Source organism: Hippocampus zosterae, chromosome 2 (genome assembly GCF_025434085.1).
Source record: "Hippocampus zosterae strain Florida chromosome 2, ASM2543408v3, whole genome shotgun sequence".
NCBI classification, from domain to species: Eukaryota; Metazoa; Chordata; class Actinopteri; order Syngnathiformes; family Syngnathidae; genus Hippocampus; species Hippocampus zosterae.
Window position 1 is genome coordinate 22,542,555 of NC_067452.1, and position 21,850 is coordinate 22,564,404.

At 42.0% G+C, this 21,850-nt stretch overlaps 2 protein-coding genes across 4 annotated transcripts in view; both read right to left on the reverse strand.

The window, feature by feature from the left end:
* kcna2b (potassium voltage-gated channel, shaker-related subfamily, member 2b) overlaps positions 1-21,850 on the reverse strand; it is a 167,271-nt gene that overhangs the window by 133,016 nt on the left and 12,405 nt on the right. The window lies entirely within an intron of this gene.
* kcna10a (potassium voltage-gated channel, shaker-related subfamily, member 10a) lies at positions 2,965-15,871 on the reverse strand. Of its 3 annotated transcripts, XR_007961291.1 has the most exons (4): positions 15,547-15,871; positions 5,001-6,870; positions 3,975-4,069; positions 2,965-3,752 (listed from the first exon to the last, which is right to left on the reverse strand). XR_007961291.1 is itself a non-coding variant. In XM_052057222.1 (3 exons), the coding sequence occupies exon 2, from the start codon at positions 6,741-6,743 to the stop codon at positions 5,031-5,033; it is 1,713 nt and encodes a 570-aa protein (XP_051913182.1). In that variant the 5' UTR covers positions 6,744-6,870; positions 15,547-15,871; the 3' UTR covers positions 2,965-4,069; positions 5,001-5,030. The 3 variants fall into 3 exon arrangements, 2 of the variants coding, with proteins under 2 accessions (XP_051913182.1, XP_051913181.1); XM_052057222.1 differs by having other exon boundaries at positions 2,965-4,069; XM_052057221.1 differs by lacking the exons at positions 2,965-3,752; positions 3,975-4,069 and having other exon boundaries at positions 4,489-6,870.

The following is a 21,850-nucleotide window of genomic DNA, read 5'->3' on the forward strand; positions in this document are numbered from 1 at the left end:
CCTTGAACGCTTTCAAGTGTCTGGTGCTGTAGACTTTTGATCAATGACAATTGTTCAAGTATGTAGGGAGCTGGAGCTACAATGATCAATGCATTAATACGGGACCATAGGGGTGTGAGACTACAATAGATTTGAGTCACAATTTAGGGGTTAATTGCGAGATGGAAGAAGCTGTCTGCTGATATTGGTGCCTACTGTTCGATAGCACGTACCTGAGGGGAGTAGCTAGAAAAGGTGGTGGGCAAGGTGTGGGGGTCCAGTAGGATATTCTGTGCCAATCTTGGTTTTTGTGGTGTGCAAGTCCTCGAGAGTGTGTAGGGCGGCAGCAATGATTTTTTTTCTTTTTTTCTACGGGTCTAACTGTCGGTTGCAGTTCGATTTTGTCCTTTAGTGGCAGCCTCAGGACTACATCCTCTGCTGGGCCATTTTCAGAATGGAGTCTCGACGATTGACACAGGAAAGTTGGACAATGTGAGGGGCAGGCAGCTATGGCGAAGGATGTTTCCTGAAGTCCACGATCATCTCTACAGTACTGAGCGTCTTCAGCTCCATATTGTATTGGCTGCACCAGAGCGCCAGCTGCTCCACTTAATATCGGTACGCAGACTCGTCGCCATCTTTGATGAGGCCGATGACTGTGGCGTCGTCTGCAAACTTTGAGCTTGACGGCTGGGTGCGTTGAGGTGCTATTGTTCGTGTCGAAGGAGAAGAGCAGCGGAAAGAAGGATGCATCCTTGAGGGGGTTGGGGGGGCAGTGCTGATGGGGTATGATGATGATGTCCTTTCCAACTTCATCTGTTGTGTCCTTCTTCACAGGAAGCTGAGGAGCCACTGACAGATCATAGGAGACACACACTGAGCTAGAGAAGCTTGGAGGTGAGGAGTTCCAGGATGATGATGATGAATGCAGAGCTGAAGTCCAAAGATGTGGTTGAAACCTGATTCACTTTATGGAAGGTACTCTTCAGTCTTCTTCAACCCACCTTTATGATTGCAATTTATCCAATCAAAGTGTTTGTAGATTGTTACCCTGCATTTATTGGGCAGCTTCTTTAAAAAAATGATGTAAATGTAGGTAGACTGGGTGTTACATTTTTTTCTGGGTGACACTTACTGATATAAAATAGGTATTGGTGTAATTAATCCTTTATTTTAGAATTCTTTTATTGACGATAATCAGCCAAATTTTACATGATTTACACAGGTTATAGTTCCCACACTCCAAAATGTTTTTTTTACAGTCTAGCAAGGGCTTTGTCCAAGTGTGTAAGTCACAAAATCGATTGAACATCTGAAATATTCTCATTAATCACAAAAGAAGATTGTCGACAAGTGATAAGGAACGACATTTGCTAGCACTTTGCTTGGACTTCACGGACCCCACACTCTTCACTAATATGAGACAGCAAAACCATGAACAAGCCATTGATTCAGAAAGAAATGAAAGGTGTCAGGAATTCATTTTCTTTCATCTGTAATTATAATAGAGTGCACATTCATTTCAGTAAAGTAGCATGCATCATTACTGACATGTTAGAGCCGAAACATTAATAATTAAATAAGAGCATGATGTCAGAATATCAAATTCATCAATTCATAGTGATTAGACTGAATGCAAGGATATATCAAAACTTAATACAGTGAATATCTTTTCAACATACGATACTACAATAATTTGGGCCTGGAACATTAAGATTTTTTTTGGGGGGGGGGGGGGGTTTCCAGTGAAAAAAACCCTAAAATCTTGCTCTTCACTGGAAATTGTAATTCTGCTCTCATACATGCAAGCTTGTGTTTGTGAGTATTTTACACTCTGATTACACTTGAGAGGGAGGGTGGAAGCATTAAAGCCATCTTATGTGCTCTGTGATGCATAAAGCTTTACTTATGACATTAACCCTTCATGTATGGCAGGAGATGGGCAATACTGCACATTAAAGTGCTTGTTTGCATGTGATGATATTTATGGCTATCTTGGTGGTTTTAATGTGATAGACAATTTGGATGAGCCCCAAATTGTCAACCTCATTTCTACATTCTCTCTTGATCAAGTGACTTTGGTGACGTTCATTCTGAACGAAGTGACCTGGTGCCGTCGAGGGAATTACTGGGTGTTGCATATGACCGAACAAATAAAGCAGTAATTACTGAGAATCCAATATCTCGACCCCCCACCCCACCCCCCACCCCACAGCAATATCATGATATTCAATGCACCAAAATAGAGGGATGTGACTGTGGAATTCATAAATAAGAAAGACCTTAGAGCTGAGTAGATCCAGAACAAAAATGAGGAAAATGTGGTCTAAAATGTGTTGCCTTGGGAGTCTCCGAATGCATGTGACCTACCCTGACTGTTTGTTTATCCATCTTGAAGTTGGGTAATCTGTGAGGTCCAACAGGGGATAATTCTCATTAATCCTGTTCACGCAATCAGTGAAACAGATGTCAGATTTTACTGGGGAGCACCATTTACATTCTAATGAATATGTATATATTATATTATATAATATATATAACATAATTTTTTATATACGTATATATATATATACGTGCGTGTATATATATAACCCTGCGTGGGTTTTCTCCGGGTGCTCCGGTTTCCTCCCACATTCCAAAAAAACATGCGTGGCAGGCTGATTGAACACTCTAAAATTGTCCCTAGTTGTCAGTGTGAGTGCGAATGGTTGTTCGTTTCTGTGTGCCCTGCGATTGGCTGGCAACCGATTCAGGGTGTCCCCCGCCTACTGCCCGAAGACGGCTGGGATAGGCTCCAGCACCCCCCGCGACCCTAGTGAGGATCAAGCGGCTCGGAAGATGAGATGAGATGAGATATATATATATATATAGAGAGAGAGAGAGAGAGAGAGACAGAGAGAGAGAGAGAGAGAGACAGAGACAGACTGATCAAAGTAGGGAACTGTCTTTTTTTGTTTTTGTTTTTAAATTCACAAAAGTCATTGCTTTCACGATGCAGGTAATCCATTTCAAAACCAGCCCGACTCAACAGTTAGGCAAATACACTAAGCTCATTTCAGTGAGGTGAATTAATGCCACAAAAAATACACACTGGAGCAGTGTGTGTGTCATATGTTGATTTTCCTCAATGGCTCGTGTATTTCTGGGCATCAAGCCCGGCCAACATTTTAAGATGACAATTTCAACACTGGGTTTCTGAAATGGACCATGATTTACGCACATTAAATATGGAAAATAGAAAAATGGTACTATGACCCAGTACTTTGAAAGTCAGCCTTTTTGCTATCCATCTTACTTTCCCTGGCTCCATGCCGTTGTGTTATGAATATGTCTCACAAGGAGCCAGTGGAACTGCTACTGCTGTGTGATTTTTTTTTCTTCAAGTCACAATGCACACTTCTGTTGTCTCACTGTTACTGTTCATTTTTTTATTGACCAAACATATTTGGTAATGCTGTCTTCACTACCTTGAAAATTAACCAATATTCTGAAATCCTGCAGGTACAGATAAACTGATTTAAACTAATTTAAACTCGCCCTTAGCTGCTTCCGGAGTGGTGGTGAACGAGGGGAATTATGTTTTGTAATCTGATTTATATTTTACTGCCCCTGCACAAACATAAAAATAAAATTTCCTTGAAAGAAAATGCCTTTAAAAAATATGGAACATATTCTTGATATCATTTTAATGGTATTTTCACTGGATTCAGGCTTACCATATTGGTCTCAAAATGGTAGCAAAGCATTTTCCCCCTCCTCGAAAAGGCTATGGCCTTAAATAAAAAATTCCTTATCTCAGTTCAATATAGTCACCAGATTGCTAACAGATGGCACCAAAGTCATATTTGTATATCAGGCATGCTTTGTCCTAAGCACAAAAAACAGGAAGGAGGGTACCTTTTTTTTTCAAGGAATAGCAGGTGATACGTTTCCCTCTAAAACTCTGGGAATAGACAAATTTGTGAATGCAAAACTATGAATATGTCGGGATTTACTTGAGGGACTGGGTTGGGGTCAAACAGTCAATGAGTTGATCAACAGTCATCCACACCTTGACATGTCACTTCTAGGCTCCAGCCCACCATTGACCCTGAAAATGATACAAGAAAGAAAATGGGTGGATGGATGAATGAGGTTACATCTCTCACTGAAACAGATTAATATCATGGAAATTGCAAATGTATACATGGTAATAACGCTGAAGGTAAGACCAATTTATTCAAGGCAGAAACTAAAGCAATGCTTCAACTATAAATGATGATACAGTACTCAGTTTATTGTTTTTTTTTTAAATTATTACTTGTGTACATGGTATTGAAACTAGTCTGTATTTATCATCATTTCAATTGCTAGAAATAATGTATACCTTTATGAACAAGTACAATTAAACAACATTTCACGATCAATATAATATTGTCATAAATGTGAAAAAAGATTTCATTTAGAAAACAGTTTTTAAAAAACGATGAAAATCACTGCATTACTTTGCAAGAGCTATTGTTGTTGCACAATAGTGCGAGGAAAAATGCGACACTGTGGTTATTTTGGGACAATGGAGATTCTGGCATGAACATGAATTCCAGATTTAATCCGAAAGCGTGATGTATCTTTTTTGGCCAATCTTTACAGACATTAGGCGCCCATGGCCCATGTTTGTATCACCCACAAGACAATGTAGTCGCATAGAAACACCATTAGTAGTTCAGTACAAGGCTTGCCCTAGTGAAGGTAGACAATAAAACATCAGACCTAAATAAAGTAAAACAACGATGGTTTCCAAACATGAGGACTCAAGAAAGCTAGCTCTACAAAATCGGTTCGCTGTGGGAAAACTCCAATGTATACGTAACGTAACTTGCTAAATAATCTACCAGAAAGAATAAGCAAGAGACTTCAGTTCATTCTGAAACATGGGCTACTTGCAAGGCCTTTAGTCTAATCATGATTTCATTTCTATTTTTCATGACTTTTTATACACTTTTCATGTGAAAATATGTTGACAAATTTCAGATATTTCTAACCAAATGCAGATTCTTAGTCATGTCCCTCTGTCAGATGCCATTGGCCTTATTTAGCGACGAGCTGCTCCTTTGTTTCACCCCCATGTCCGCCATTATCGCTTGCTCAACAGCATCTGTCAAGGACAGCTTGTCCTCTGCTTCATTTTCTCTGTGATAGAAGTAGTTGAAATTGGAAACAATGACAGGAACAGGTAGCGCAATGGTCAGTACACCTGCAATGGCGCACAATGTCCCGACCATTTTGCCCCCGAGGGTGATGGGACACATGTCCCCGTAGCCTACAGTAGTCATGGTCACCACCGCCCACCAGAAGCCATCCGGTATGCTGACAAACTGTGTGTTCGGCTCATCTACCTCAGCAAAGTAGATAGCGCTGGAGAAAAGGATAACTCCAATAAACAGGAAGAAGATGAGTAGGCCCAGTTCTCGCATACTGGCCTTGAGGGTCTGTCCCAGGATTTGCAGCCCTTTGGAGTGACGTGACAGTTTAAATATACGAAACACCCTGACCAGACGTATAATGCGAAGGATGGCCAAAGACATATTCTGCCCGGAGCTCTCTTCAGGCTTTGTGACCAGTTCGGTCACCACAGTGACAAAATAGGGAATGATGGATATAATGTCGATCATGTTCATAAGATTGTGGAAAAACTCTCTTTTGCTCGGGCAGACCAAAAATCTGATACAAAGCTCAAAGAAGAACCAGGCAATGCAGGCGGTTTCAATCATGAAGAAGGGATCAGAGAAAACTGTGGGCATTACACCAGGCGGAGCCACAGTGCTGTAAACTCCAGAGAGGTTGACGGGCTTCGTGGCGGTGGGCGCAACAATGTCGCTCTCATCTCTGAATTCCGGCAGCGTTTCCATGCAGAAAATAATGATGGAAATGACAATAACAAGCACGGACACTAGCGCAACACATCGAGCCGCGTTGGAGCTCTCCGGGTACTCTAGCAGCAGCCAGAATTGTCTCGAGACATCATTATTAGGCAGCGGTATCTCAACATCCCGAAGGAATCCTTCTTCATCTCGAAACTGCTCCATGGCTTCATTTCCAAGCCCGTAAAACATTATTTCATCAGCAAACACATCCAGAGGAACGTTTGCTGGACGTCTGACCTTGCCCCCAGACTGGTAGTAATACAAAATCCCGTCAAAGCTGGGCCGGTTACGATCAAAGAAGTATTCGTTCCTCATCGGATCAAAGTAGCCCATCCTCTTCTGAGGGTTTCCTAGCAGTGTATCTGGGAACTGGTCTAATGTTTTGAGCTGAGTCTCGAAGTGAAGCCCGGCGATGTTAAGAATGACTTTTTGGTCTCCATCGTCCAGCCCCCTTTTATCGACAAAAAGGTCCTCGCAACACTCTTTAGCAAGTTGGCTAAAGATTGCTTCACTTTCCTTCATGCCTTCACTGCTGAGAAGCACCTTCCAGTTGGAGGTCATACTGGAGCGACTACTTCGGCCCTCCATGCTTGGAGTTAGCATTGGGGTATGAGGTACTTCCAACGTGTGTATAAATGGAAGTGGTGTTGAAGATGAGGATTCCCACGTGCACGAGGGAACGGGACTGGTGCGGCATGGTGTGTAGGTGGCAAAGTGTGGGGCTCGTAGTCGGTCGTTGCCACTTGGCATGTCCGGTATGTCCACAGTAAGAGCTGTGGTCTCATCCGCATAAGCGTCCTCATCCTCGAGGCCCGCGCCAAGCTCATCTGAGCTCCCAAAGTCTACCAGGGCCATGTCCATGGTGGCTCCAGTTCAGCCAAAACAGGCCAAGAGGATAAAATAACCCAACACAGCTAGACGAGTGGCTCAGTCAGTAGATAGCAACTGATAGGCAGTCAGACAAGTCATCTTTTTTTCTCTTCCACACCTGCAAATATGAGAGACAAAACAAATCGTCAGTTTGACATAGAAATGGTAACATAAGTCTTTGAAAACCCTCAGAGAGGCAAAATGTGTTGGAGACAAAAGATACACATGCAAAGAGAGGAGGAAAAAAGACAAGACTTCAATGCTCTTTTTTTTTCTTTATTCATAGTATGATGAGTCATTTTAACAGTGAACAAACACCATGCACTCAGATCTTTTGTTGAGCTAAAATGAAGCGTTTTGAAATGTTGGAGAAATGGAGCATCAGGAGGAAATAGTCAAGAGGCAATCGACATATTTTAGCCAGATTGTCAAATGAATCTGTGCATATATAAGCGCTTTATGGGTAAGGGTCTTGCTTCCTTTTACAACAGGAGAATCATTCAAACTGCATCATGACCCCTAAATCCATACTTTTTAGGAGGATGAAAGTGGTGCTGTGACAGTCTGTGTGTGTGTGGTGTTGTATCTTTGATTAACAGATTGATTGTCATCAAATCAAAAAAAGAAATAAACATTTACGCCCATACACATACCACAGTGCCCTATTTTCATAGTGAGGCGTCCATGAACGGGTGCATCTTCATTTTCATGCCAGGGGCAAGTCGAGTTTATCACATTTGGGAATTTGGCAGACCGCCTTGCGCCTTGCCGGGTGTTCCGGCGGATGGATCTGGTGCGCCACCAGCGCCCCTGACAATTTGGTGACACAAAGTAGCGCTCGTTGTAAAAATGGGCGCATCTTCATTTTTGTGTTGTCACAAGTCTAGTTTAGAGTGTTTATGATTTTGGTAGACCTCACTATACCTTGATAGGCGTTCTGGCATATTTTAATTGCATACCCGGCTTGCACCCGGTAACTTAGTGACCAAAAGTCGAATAGGTTTTTGACTATCCAAAAGCATGTCTATGTTGTCACCCATGTGGTGGAACATGAATTTGGTAGATTTGATCAAGGTACAGGCAGATGAATTCTAAGCGCTACAAGTTGTGGTGAATGCCATAGTATTCATTAAGAAATATGACAACAGGGTGGGAGCAGGGTGGCCCGGTGGTCCAGTGGTCAGCGCGTCGACCTCACAGTGCAGAGGTACCGGGTTCAATCTCAGCTCCGGCCTCCCTGGGTGGAGTTTGCATGTTCTCCTCATGCCTGTGTGGATTTTCTCCGGTTTTCCTCCCACATTCCAAAAACATGCATGGCAGGTTGATTGGGCACTCCGAATTGTCCCTTGATGTGAGTGTGAGCGTGAATGGTTGTTTGTCTATGTGTGCCCTGCGATTGGCTGGCAATCAGTTCAGGGTGTACCCCGCCTACTGCCCGAAGACGGCCTGGATAGGCTCCAGCACGCCCTGCGATAAGCAGTTCGGATAATGGATGGATGGAGAGATGGGACAATACCTCTGAATTATTGAAGAAGTCAACAAATTGAACAACTGAGTATCATTATCATCTTAAAATATTTTAATAGCGCCTTCGACCAGGGCACACAATCGTGGATGAAGTGGGGTCACCCACTCAGGGTTGGAAGCCAGGTATCAATTCACAGCGGCCATCTTTTCATCATCCTCAAGTGGAGACCTTTTAAATGTTTCTATGCATTTTATGTTCACCCGATCTCCTGCATCAACAGGCCATGTAGACCGTGACTGTTTTGGAGCACTCAATAATTCGATAAATGTTGCTTTTCCAATTTCTACTCATATCAGTCGTCAACATTTAGCATCTGTCCACAAACATATCAGTTGTGAAATAGGGTCTGCCCTGCAACCGTACATTTTCAAACCGTTCTGTTCTTCTGTGGCTACAGTGACCTTTTGCAGAAGGCAACGGCACAGACGCCATACTGTCTCATGTGAACACTGCTAATTATAGTGCATGGAATCGCCCTAATTATTCGCGCAAACCAGCTCAATTTCCAGCAAGGCCGAGGTGGATGGGAATTAAGAGCCACCATAAAATGTATTCTCATGCTGATCAAATGTAAAATTTTTTTCAATTTGATTTATGATTCATAATTCAGAAAGTAACACCAAACCTATTAGTACATGGATCATGACAAGAGGAGATGAAATTATACATCCTCACACCCCGTGTCTTCCATCCTTTATTTTCAACTTATTTCATAATTCATTCATTCATTACGTCCCCATATTTTAGTCTACTTCAAGATCTATGCAGTCTTGTGATGGATGAAGCAGACTCTCCATCGCTCTGCCCTGTACTGTCCGAACAGTCTTCCATCATTAGAAAGCAGGGCTCTTCTTGGCAACGGCAGAGCTTATGAATGATCAAATGTCAGATTCCAGGATGCAGAAATCCCATTGGCATACCATGTTGTCCACACGCTGTAAAACACATTGGCAAGTAAGCAAGGCGACTGTGCTTTGTAAAAGCTCCTTGTCAACAGTGTTTAATCGATGAGTCTTTATCTGCTTCCCACTGTCATGATCTAATCATTCCTCTGCTTGTATGTTTATTTTTGTAATTTGCCTTAAAGGACAAAAAAAAAATGTCACCGATCAATGACTCAAATGATAATTCGTAAAATTCATTTATGAGTTGCCAGGGTTTGTGAATCACAAGAAAGGAAAATTAAGAACACTGACACAATTGACAAAAATAATAGTTACATTTTTCACCAAACAATAGTACATTGCAGCTGGGAGTCCAATTTCATTCCAAAGAAACAGCATGACCTTGAACTTGTGGCAGGACAGCTTAAAACAGAGGTGTCACATGGGGCCCATGTGAACACCTGGCGCTCTGTCTATTCTTGCCATTCTAATAATACACAACATTGAGGGAAAAAGTCACAAGATAATAGCATGCGCCATATGTGATGATAAAGGAAATAAAAAATGAGGAGTGCAACTAAAGTGGAATACTGGGTATGGTATGGCGTGCTGCTCTGAGAAACACATTTTCACCCCTGCGACTTCACCAGATGTGTGTAAAACATGAACAGATGTTCAGCCAGATCTAGTTTAATGTCAAACCAACTCTTCTATCGCAGCGCATTTAATACGGCCAAATATTTCAACTTGTGACCCATTGCTGTAGTTCTTACAGTTAGTCAAGTGTGTATGCGCTTGGTCGAGATTTGACCTGTTAATTTAATTGTAAAAATAAATTGCTCAAGAAACTCATTTTGTGGTTGCATTTTACAGGAATATGAACATAGTAAATATTGGTCTTTGACACATGCACATTGTCTTCAGTGCATGTCGAGGTAACATTATCAATAATAATGTCAAAAGAACCTCTGTTGTGTACTTGACCTTGTGCATTGTCCACTCTGTTATGATTTGGTGGCAGCGTGTCTTTGGTTGTGTGAGGGCATTCATTGGTAGAGGTGATATTTTTGGACAAGATTTTTGGGATTAATGCAGGCTGGGCAGCACAGTGCCATAAGCCGAGGGATCACTTTTGTCAGATCAACCCAGATGCCAGCTAGCCATCATAGATAGGCAGACGAATACAAAAAGTAGCCCCCACACACATACATAAACACAGGCACACCCCCGTGCTAAAAACGTGGTTCATAATTTGAGGTATGTGCAGTGTATTTGGAAAATAAACAGGTTTAAAGGTTTTTCACAGTGTGGGTTCACCAGGACATGCACCATTTGTTGGTTGGTATAATGTGGTTCTTTTGAGCAAACAATACATATTGGAAGCAGTCAAATGCAGAGGTGCCTTGTGATACGAATGTAATTAATTCCATGACAATGTTTGTATCTACAAAGACTCGAATGTATCTTAGTCCTAGTCATCTTTCCTCAGAGAAATGATCGGAAATGACAATCGATTCAAGCCTCCTCAAAAAAGAACCAAATAATTTGTATTGTGTTTGAACAAGAAAAATACCATTGTATTGTACTTTATAAAAACATTTATTGAAAAAAAAATGTTGCATATGTTGCTTTTATGCAATGGACATTGTGATGCTCCTTCTGTGCACTAATCCACAAAGGTCGCGGTGCGTGCTGGAGCCTATCCCAGCCGTCTTCAGGCAGTGGGCAGGGTACACCTTGAAATGATTGCCAGCCAATTGTAGGTTACACATAGACGAACAACCCTCTGCGCTCACACACTATATATATACAGTATATATATATCACCCTCTGTCAGCTGGAACACCCAGCGAGGTGCGCCACACTCTGCCCAATTCCCAAACATGATAAACTAGAGTTGTCCTGACACCAAAATGAAGATGCGGCAGTTTTTAATCCATGAATGTTAGGAATAGCAATCAATTGCAGATCCACAGATCTCTTCTTCGGTCAATCAGCACTTTCGTTTTAGAGACAATGTCATGTAGCTGCCATGGACCAGCTCTACACCCTTAGCAGGGTCCTTGATGGTATGTGGGAATTCGCCCAACCAGTCTACATGTGTTTTGTGGACTTGGAGAAGGCGTTTGACCGTGTCCCTCGGGGAGTTCTGTGGGGGGTGCTTCGTGGGTATGGGGTACCGAATCCCCTGATACGGGCTGTTCGGTCACTATACCACCGATGTCAGAGTTTGGTTCGCATTGCCGGCAGTAAGTCGGAATCGTTCCCAGTGGGGGTAGGACTCCGCCAAGGCTGCCCTTTGTCGCCGATTCTGTTCATAACTTTTATGGACAGAATTTCTAGGCGCAGCCGAAGCGTTGAGGGGGTCCGTTTTGGGGGCCTCAGTATTGCATCCCTGCTTTTTGCAGATGATGTGGTGCTGTTGGCTCCTTCAAACGGGGCTCTCCAACTCTCACTGGAGCGTTTCGCAGCCGAGTGTGAAGCAGTTGGGATGAAAATCAGCACCTCCAAATCTGAAACCATGGTCCTCAGTCGGAAAAGGGTGGAGTGCCCCCTCCGGGTCGAGGAGGAGATCTTGCCCCAAGTGGAGGAGTTCAAGTATCTTGGGGTCTTGTTCACGAGTGGGGGAAGGAGGGAGCGGGAGATCGACAGGCGGATCGGTGCAGCGTCTGCTGTGATGCGGACGTTGTATCGGTCTGTCGTGGTGAAGAAGGAGCTGAGCCAAAAGGCGAAGCTCTCAATTTACCGGTCGATCTACGTCCCAACCCTCATCTATGGTCACGAGCTATGGGTCGTGACCGAAAGAACGAGATCCCGGATACAAGCGGCCGAAATGAGTTTTCTCCGCAGGGTGTCCGGGCTCTCCCTTAGAGATAAGGTGAGAAGCTCAGTCATCCGGGAGGGGCTCAGAGTCGAGCCGCTTCTCCTCCACATCGAGAGGAGCCAGATGAGGTGGCTTGGGCATCTGATTCGGATGCCTCCTGAGCGCCTCCCTGGTGAGGTGTTCCGGGCATGTCCCACCGGGAGGAGACCCCGAGGAAGACCCAGGACACGCTGGAGAGACTATGTCACCCAGCTGGCCTGGGAACGTCTCGGGATCCCCCGGGGAAAGCTGGAAGAAGTAGCTAGGGAGAGGGAAGTCTGGGCTTCACTGCTAAAGCTGTTGCCCCCGCGACCCGGCCCCGGATAAGCGGTAGATGATGGATGGATGGATGGTCATGTAGAAGAATCTCCGGAAAGTTGAATGTCCGAAGCAGCTCTTAACCTTCATAGTACCTTTCTTTAACCTTTATGGTGTAAGTCAGGGAGAGATGAAAAGGAGTTACTTTTTAAATTTAGGAAAGGACAGCGTGTTTTTAGGAACATAGCGAAGCCCCTAGTCAGTACATCTTGATTGTTTTTTCTACATCTAACATCATGCCCACATTGAACTCCCAAGGCATAATTGTCACCTAGAGTCGTTCACATTTACAGCCATATCCACAATTAAAAGAGAATTTCACCATAACTTCCATTCGTGAAATAAATGTGTTGGCTTTCACTGATTAAACACTGTGACTTTGTGTTTTTCCCCAGTGCACATGAGTGGACCACATGTGTTGTCCCCGCGAGGCATTTATAAGATGCAAGCTGACAGGGGTGTGTCAGCAGGCTCTAGGCCAAGTTCCTGCGCACAGCAGCTGGGTCCAAAATCCGTCTTTGGCCTTTTCACACATGCGCGCCCACACACCAACACACACCAACACACACGCACACGCACATGTACACAGACACACACACACAGAAACAGAAACAACAGCCTGAGCAAAATGAAATCCCTTCCTAATGAATGAAAAACCTGTAAAAACATTTGAAAAAACAGCAACTGTTTTTGATAAGATCATCCTCTCATTACTCCTTTGCCAATCATTTCTGTATAACAGTTGAAATAAGGGGGTCACTGATGGTGTAACGATAAACTGGCCCGACTTCTGTGCAGGCAGCATTGTTTTCATTACCCCACGTGAATGTGAATGTAAATGATTGCCTGTCTCAATATGTTCTCTATGATTGACGGTGTAGTTTTCCTTTTGCCTGAATTCAGCTTAAGATAAGCCCCGGCTCCCGATAACCCCGCAGAGGATAAGCAATATAGAAAAGAGATGGATGGATAAAACACTACGGTACATGCATAAGTGGAGCAAGCGGATGATATTAGAATAATAGTGTATCATGATGTCGATGTAGTGTAAAACCCGCGGGCGTGACCTTTGTTGTTATATCACTTGCTTTTGCAGCACAAACCTATGATAATTGCGATCATTTGTCCTGACTCAGAAAGAGAGCATTTGCTCACAAGACAAATTTGTCATTCTGGACCCGGTACACAAACTACAAAATACACAGCGACTTCCGCAAACAACCCCACCCCCACCTCCTCCAAAGGAGATTAAGCCTGTCTCATTTACAGAAATGTTACATTATTTTCCAGAAGTCCACTTTTTATGCCAGACAGGGAAAATATAGCCATCTGGACTGACTATTACACTAATCCCAGGTGACCCACAATCATATAAAGTAGCCAACCATACACAAACACCCACACACGCGCGTGCACGCGCACACAAAGATGTGAACATAGAACTGAATACAACATCCTTTTACTCTTCATGCATGCGCTTTTTCAGCTACTGCTTTCTAACTTTTAGTGCAACAAATCAAGTTGTGTAACAGCACTTAGAACACAATGGATTTTTATTTGGTTAGTTTTTTGTCACGCTGTCATTTTCACTTGTACAATTGGGAAACACTCTCAGAAGAAAATTAAATCAACCTGAAGGGCACAGTAACTCGTGATCAGTAATTTGAAAGTTAGAATATTTTTTGTTTTCTGTTCATACTAGATTTTTGTTTGTTTTTTTTAATTGGAAATTGTATCTGTATCCTATTGGCAGTGGAAAAGATCCAAACAGTCAAACTGGATTAACTTGATTAGCCCTGTGTTTATGTTACTAAAAACTGTAGCTTTCGGAAAAGTAAGAGTACAGAAATAGGAATACAGTATAGTAATAGTTAGGGATGGGCGAATGGTGGCCACCGGGCAACATGCAATCACATTCTAAGAGGCCTCTTGATTACTAGCATTTCACTATATATATATATATATATATATATATATATATATATATATATATATATATATATACCTGTATACTGTGTGCATATTGTGTGTGCGTGTGTGTGTGTACAAAATCAGAAAAAATATTGAAAAAAATCCATGAATTGCAATTACAGCGGGTGGTATACTGCCATATATCGCAACGTGAGCAGGGCTAATCTTTTTTTCTGCTTTGTATTGATTTGTTAGGCAAGCGTAATAAAATTAACATTTTGAGTGAGTTTATTTTTGTGAAAAAATATTTTTACAAAATGAGTTCAAGTCCTTAAAATGGGTTTCTTGTTCAACTGTTTTAAAAGGTATTTGTTATGCAAAGGAGCCCTTTGCACTGGGAAAATGCTGTATGTGCTTATTTTATTGTTGGGTTAGGATAGTGGATCTTCTATACATGCATTGAAAAGTGTATTATCAAAAATGAGATGCATATATTTAGAGCATGTATTGTACATGCATGAATTTTGCCCATATATAGCCCTTCCGTCATACATCATTGTCATACATTTAGTTGCCCATCCCTGATCTAGACTATTGTACATTTTTATTTTGTATATCGACTAAATTTTTGGGCTCCTATGTAACTTTTTGTACCTATTGCAGGGACAGGAAAGATCTGTTTATGATGTACAAGAGTACAAAACGTAATTAACCAGTGAGATTCCATTGCCCCGCCCCCCTTCCCCCAAGGTGGAATGATAAATGATTTGCGAATTACCGCATAAAATACACAAAAAGAGCTGAGTAAAGGCCAAGATGGTGACACTTCATTCAAGTCTAATCTGCAAAGCAGAGTTTGAGGTTCATTATGCCACAGGAAAAGGAGCTGTATCGGGGCAGCTAAATTGGTGTTCAAATTGAACCCAAAGGAAATAATAAGGGAAACACACATCATAACAACAATCCAATGTTAGTGATAGTACATATGACTATATAATTATTAAAATACTATTAGTATGTTCTAATTTTAAATTTACTAATAAATGACAAAAATGAGAATAATCTCAGATGCTATCTGTCAAAGTCCCGTTGCAATTAAACTACATTTTGGTTGTGTATCATTTTGCAGTTAGTTAATTGGTTGTGTCTAAAATTATGAAGTCCCCCCCCCCCCCGCCCCCCCCCCCAAGTTGCTGTTAAGAGTATTTATTACACATGGCAACCACTCACACACAATTTGTTACAGTTGTTCCACACATTGTGTGTAAGAATGCAAAAGTCACACCTTACCTCAATTTCCACAGAGACCTTTACAACTCCTCGACCCTGCTAGCGTAGGTCCTGCTCTCCTGGCTCTCCGGGCCGAACCGGACGCATGTTGAGTGCACACTGGTCCCAGCCCGCACATCCACAGCTTGCATTGTTGCACCAGTGGCACAACTGCACCCCCCGCGGGCAGGTGGAGGTCATACCAGGGCCAGATGTCATAGTGATATAACGATAACATACTGACGTTTTTATTTGGCCAATTCCCCGCTTGTCTTCGCCCTCATAAAAAAAAAAAAAAAAACAACAACAACTGTGCAGCAGGTCAACAGGGAGAGAGAAAGAAGAGCGAGAGAGAGAGAGAGAGAGAGAGAGAGAGAGAAAGGGAGAGAGAGAGAGAGAGAGAGAGAGAGCGAGCGGGCGGGAGACTCGGTAGATTAAAAAAAAGGTTGTTTCCGAACATCTGTCATAAGCTGCCTCATGCTCTCTTGGCCGCACTCCGCCATAATGACTCACTTGATCTCATCTTTGATAAGATAAAAAAAATCATTTGTGTTAGCCAGACATGACTTGGGAGGGAAAATTAAGTGGTGCCCCCAAAATAGCTATAACATGCGCACAAAGTACTCATTTGTGAATTTCATATCATTTCAAAGAACAGGGTGAAAAAAAACAGATTGAGGGCACACAAGCCCACACCAGTATCCAACCTGACTAGACTACTTTCATTAAGATCTGATGTTGTATTTCAAAATAAAAGGCCCATGAAATCTGCAATTTGACCTTCGCACCTGCATTAAAAATGGTTGGTATTCAGATTCAGAAAACTTGATTTATCCCCATTGGGTAATTAGGACTTAACAGGCACACTCTGCACAAGAAAGATGAAAAACAATGACGAACATGGGATACAGTGCAACGGGCCTGTCGGTATCCTGCGTGACCTGATTCAAATCATTGGCTCATCAGCAAGCTCTACGGGAGTCACGATAACGATCGTGATCATTTATAAGGTGTTTTGTCGGGAAACACGCAAATAATGTAAAGGGAGATGCTGCTCTCTGCTGGCCTTTGTTGGGACCTAACCCAGATTTGGATCACTCTCACGGTTCGAGTGGAACACCGGGCATGTCCTAATCTTTTTCCCTGATCTTTGCATGTTTAGGAAAGCTCCATATACAATAAAAACAATTTGCAATTAGTGGTGGTAGTACAGTAGTAGTGCTTTGGGTGATGTGTACTGTACTCACTTTTTCAACGCCAAATTCCCCATGCTGACCACAACAATGGATTTGCAAGTTTACTGTAAATCCTCCTAGCTATGAATGAGACTGGTCAACGGTAAATTTTAATCAATGTGTGCCTCAGCATATGTTTGGAAAAAAAACAACAACAACAAAACCCAAACAAAAATACTTTACCATTTTTTTCCTAACACATCATGTTTTTGAGATATTTTAATTTCTTATTTTTTAGTTTGACCCATAAAAGATAGCATTATACAGATTTTATCAATCCATTGTAATTTATAGCTGTGATGTTTCAGAAGAAAAAAAAATCCACCTGTTGCTGAACTGAACCCTTCTTGTAAAATATTACTGTAGGTATACCATAATATATACTATTGGTATTACAATCTCATGTGGTGTTGAGAAAAACTAGTAACGGTAGATTCTGAATCAACGCATAAAAAAATCCTCTAGAAAAATTAGCTCGGGTCTTCTGATGTAAAAAACATGTAGTGAGTGATTTGGTGCTTCACAATGTTAGTTACAACAGCATGCCGGTCAGTTATGTGAAAGGAAGCCATGCAAATTGCGTGGTCCTCCTGAGGTCTTGTCAGGATCAGTCAATACCGATTCCTCCGAAGCAACAATCTCAGTTCGCCCATCGCCATCTCTCTGAGCAGAAGTAGGAGAAGGAATGGGGAAGATAGAGGAGTAGTGTCAGTAAAACAGGCCAAAAATGGAAGGGTCTGAAGCAAGGTTAGAGATAAATTTTGTACTAGCTGAGCTTTTACCAAATACGAGACTTAAACATTTACCACATTGAGCTGCTTTAATTTCCACACCTATAGTGCATTCCAGAGTGCCGTAGTCTGAAGACAGACTGTTCCATTCATGGATTCGATTATTGCTATTTTTATTACAGTGCACTCCGCTTAATAGAACACCATTGGGCCGAAGCGCTTCTGTTCTACTAAGCGGAGTTTCTATTAACCGGAGACACTTTATTAGGTACACCTTCAGACACGTCGACGACCAAGTTATGCACGCAGAAAAACCTCTGCTGACGAGTTAGAAGAGATATTTCGACTGTGGATGTCCATATCTTTAATCAAACAACAAAACAACAACTTTAATCAACTTCAGTCAAACATCTCAAATCACGAGAAAAATTTCGTTACTTTTGTCTGGAAACAGGAGTCCGTAATTTTGCGGTTGACTTCCCTCTCGATGCGCTGGATAAGAGGGAAGTCCTGGAAACCGCGGGCGTACCTTCTGAGAATCCGGCAATGCATCGTATCGTCTGAGTATGTCCTTCTTATCCGCAGGTGATAGCCCTCGTCTCTTGAATGAAGTTGAAGCCATTGTGACGTGCGTGTGTCTATGTGTGGAGTGACGTGTGCTACCTGTTACTGTATACGGCTAGAACTACCGCGTTTTCTCGCGATAGTGGTACAGTATCGCGATAGCTACACTTCGTCTCTCTCTCGTCTCTTGAATGAAGTTGAAGCCATTGTGACGTGCGTGTGTCTATGTGTGGAGTGACGCGTGCTACCTGTTACTGTATACGGCTAGAACTACCGCGTTTTCTCGCGATAGTGGTACAGTATCGCGATAGCTACACTTCGAAAACCACTAGTTTACAGTGTTCATTGCTTACGGCCTGTTCTATTAAGCGGAGATCTGTTCTACTAAGCGGAGTATCTTTATAGGAAATTGCATTAGGCAAATCCGTTCCAGAGCCTTTTGCTCTATTAAGCGGATTACTCTATTAACCGGTGTTCTATTAAGCGGAGTGCACTGTATTATCATTATTCCGATTATTGTGCGGTAATGCTCTTTGTGATGTAGAGTGAGCGAATTGAATAGAAGTCAATGAGCATTTGAGATACAATTACAGAAGATTAACTGTTGACTGCTAATGCGATACAATCACCACTCCATTATGTGATGCGTGATCAATACTCTAAAAGGAATGTGGAAAGGCCTATGTGCGCACAATGTCAATACATAAAATGCACCTGCAGACAGGATAAAGTAGTTTAAAAAGAATGAAAGAGCACTAGCGACCTGAGGGGGATCATGCAACGTGGCTTTAGAGCTTATGAGTTATTCATGTGCCTCAGATATTTAAAGCTCTCTATATCATGCTTGCGAGCCGTGTGTGCGCGTGTGTGTGTGTGTGTGTGTGTGTGTGTGTGTGTGTGTGTGTGTGTGGGAGGTGGCTAAGTCGGTTGGAAGAGAAAAAGTATTTTACTGCCTGAATACATGGGAACACACTCACCCATGCAGTTGAACACGTGTGCTCAAATTGAATAACACGTTTATACTATATTTAATTTATATTTCATTTATTTTGCATGATTTGCCACCTAAGAGTGGAAATGGGGCTGCTAAATTTGTAAAGTGTAGTGTCACACACTGGTAGAATAGAATTTCATGTCAAATTGGGTGTATATACAAATATAAATAAGTAAGTATGTAAACATAATAAGCCTTGCCATTTGGAACACAATGACACCCAGAGCACTTTCCAGAAATGTCTATACCCCATCGTGGCCGCCAGGGGTCAGGAAACATTAAATGCAAAAGGAAAAATAATTTATACGTGATTTATTCCCTTGTTGATGTCATGATCAGTGGTGTAGTGGGGATTTTTTAAGAGGGTGTACGCAATTATGGGATGTTCTATATATACCTGTACATACAGAACATTAATCATAGGCTACAACACCAGTTGCACTAACGTTAAATTTAATGTTTTACTCCTCCAAAATAATCACAGGCCACCGTTATTAAGCCTAACTCGCATTAGAACAATGATCAACAAACATTTCAATAAAAATTGAATGTGGCGTCGGGAGAAGTGGGTACCCCCGCGTATCACGCCCACGACACCCCTGGTCATGATCTATGGCATGAAATGCAAATTGACAAAATTCCCGGCCCGGAACACGTTGAGGAAAGCCTCATACCGAAATTTACTTTTACTTTAAGAGACTAACTTCAGATGAGCTCTTTTTTAAAATGCCTTCTAACTGCCAAGCAACAATAGTAATAATAATAATAATAATAATAATAATTATTATTATTATTATTATTAGAAGTAGTTGTAGTACAGTATTGTCATTGTTTGGTGTGAGGGGGTAACAAAATTATTTTCCAGTCATTCTTATTCACTTATTCATGTTCATGTCAACTAATGTGGTTTAATAACTGCATTATGTACACTTCGCTATGACAAAAGTGCCATTTAAATATAACACTGCTATTTTAATTACTGGTACTATAGTGTTTAAGTTATTGGTAGAAAAGAATACTCTCAAGTCTCTATCGTGAGTTGGCAACAACCTACCGTCTGCCGGACGTAGAGAAACATAACAGGTGCCCCCAATGCTTTTTCTTCCGTTTTTCATGTTTGTATGTAAACATCTTACTTTTGAGGTATATAAGGCTTTTATTAGAAACTTTTATTTTAAGTTACCGGTACATACAGCAGGTGATCGGCTTCCTCAAAAAAAAAAACCAACAAAAAAACCCCAACAACATCAATTAAAACATAACAGCATAAAAACACCCACATGCGCAAAATATCCTATATCAATGAATAAATCCATCTTTATTTCAATTCTTTAAATCTCTCTCTCTCCATTATACACTGTAATTTGAAATATTATCAGAAAGCATTTGAGGGTATTTTTGTCTCGGAAAAACTTTCAAATGTCCTGGCTCTTAATAGACACAAGCCACGGCCACGGCCACTGACTCTATGTCAAGCCAGTTGCAACGGTTCCGCGTCGACTTTGTTGTCTGCCGTCGGCTCCTGCGGTCGACAGCAATTCCGCTGCCGTCAGCGCTGCGGCGGTTTTTCTCCCGTCAACATGTAAATGCACACGACTCCTTCCCCCTCTTTGCCCCCCCCCCCCTGTATTTTCTGCCACTGAGAGCCTTCTTTTTTGCCTCTCCATCTTTAGCTCCCTGTCATTAGAGGTCTCAAATGGAAACCTGCGCACTCCAGCACATGCTCAAGGGGCCGTGAACTGGAGGGCCTCGGAATGTGAGCCAGGGGACGAGTGAGAGGTGACAGTCATGGAGCATAGGGGCGCCCAATCAGTGACGTGCCTCGGCTGTTGATCATATCTTTACGTGTTAACAAACAGCTTTTAAATACATAAAATTCCAATTTTAAATCATTTTCCTCCCATCACTTTGGAACCCTTTCTGTCCCTTATGCGCATGTGTAGTGCATACCCCCTTTTTGGACCTCTGCACCTGACAATTTGGTGATATCAACTAGAAAATGACATAAAGTAGAAGTTTAAGTATTATGACCTTTGGACGAGGTAAAAGCAGGTCTAAGTTGTGGCGTAGGTGGGGGTAACAGGATTTTGGTGAATTTGATCCATCGTTGTCGGTGACAGCCAATTGGCATCAAGAATATATTGACTACATGGCATGCAGGCAGGGCACAAGCAGACTTGAATTTAAAAAAGAATTTAAACAAAAAACAATGCCTTTTGGTTTCACATATATTGCAATGACACTGTCCCATACTGTGTGTGTGTGTGTCTATTTGTGTGTGTGCGCGCGCGGGTAGTTTTTTTGTTTGTTTTTTGCATGAGGGTGTATGTGTTATGATAAGTACCTTCTTGACGCTGATTTGTTGTTACTCACGATGATGAACTGGACTGGCCTGAAAAATGATGGAAGGATGACTGACAGACTGATGAGCCCACCTCTGCGTATTTCATCAACCCCCTTTGAATCTTTGTGAACAAAAAAAAAAAAATCAATGAACATATTACAATCATTGTCTTATATTATTTAAAACACCACCCTGGGCTGTGGCACAGATGGAAGCAAAAGATAGCGGTGGAAGCCAAATGCACATTTCCCAGTGGAGATCTGTGATCATTCATGCGTGGTGCGCTGTTTATAAAAATACTTTGTTTTCTTTGATCTTCTGCATAGACTGCTCCAGCGATTTGAATTCTGTTTACGCAATGTCAAAGACAAATGAGCCTCAACTGCGCTAAATTAAACGAAATGAAAGGGGCCGCTTTGTTTGGCTGAAAATCAAGTCGGTTGTGTGCATTATAACG

Coding starts and splice junctions, on each gene's coding strand:
- kcna10a (XM_052057222.1), bottom strand. CDS start 6,743: ATGGACATGGCCCTGGTAGACTTTGGGAGCTCAGATGAGCTTGGCGCG.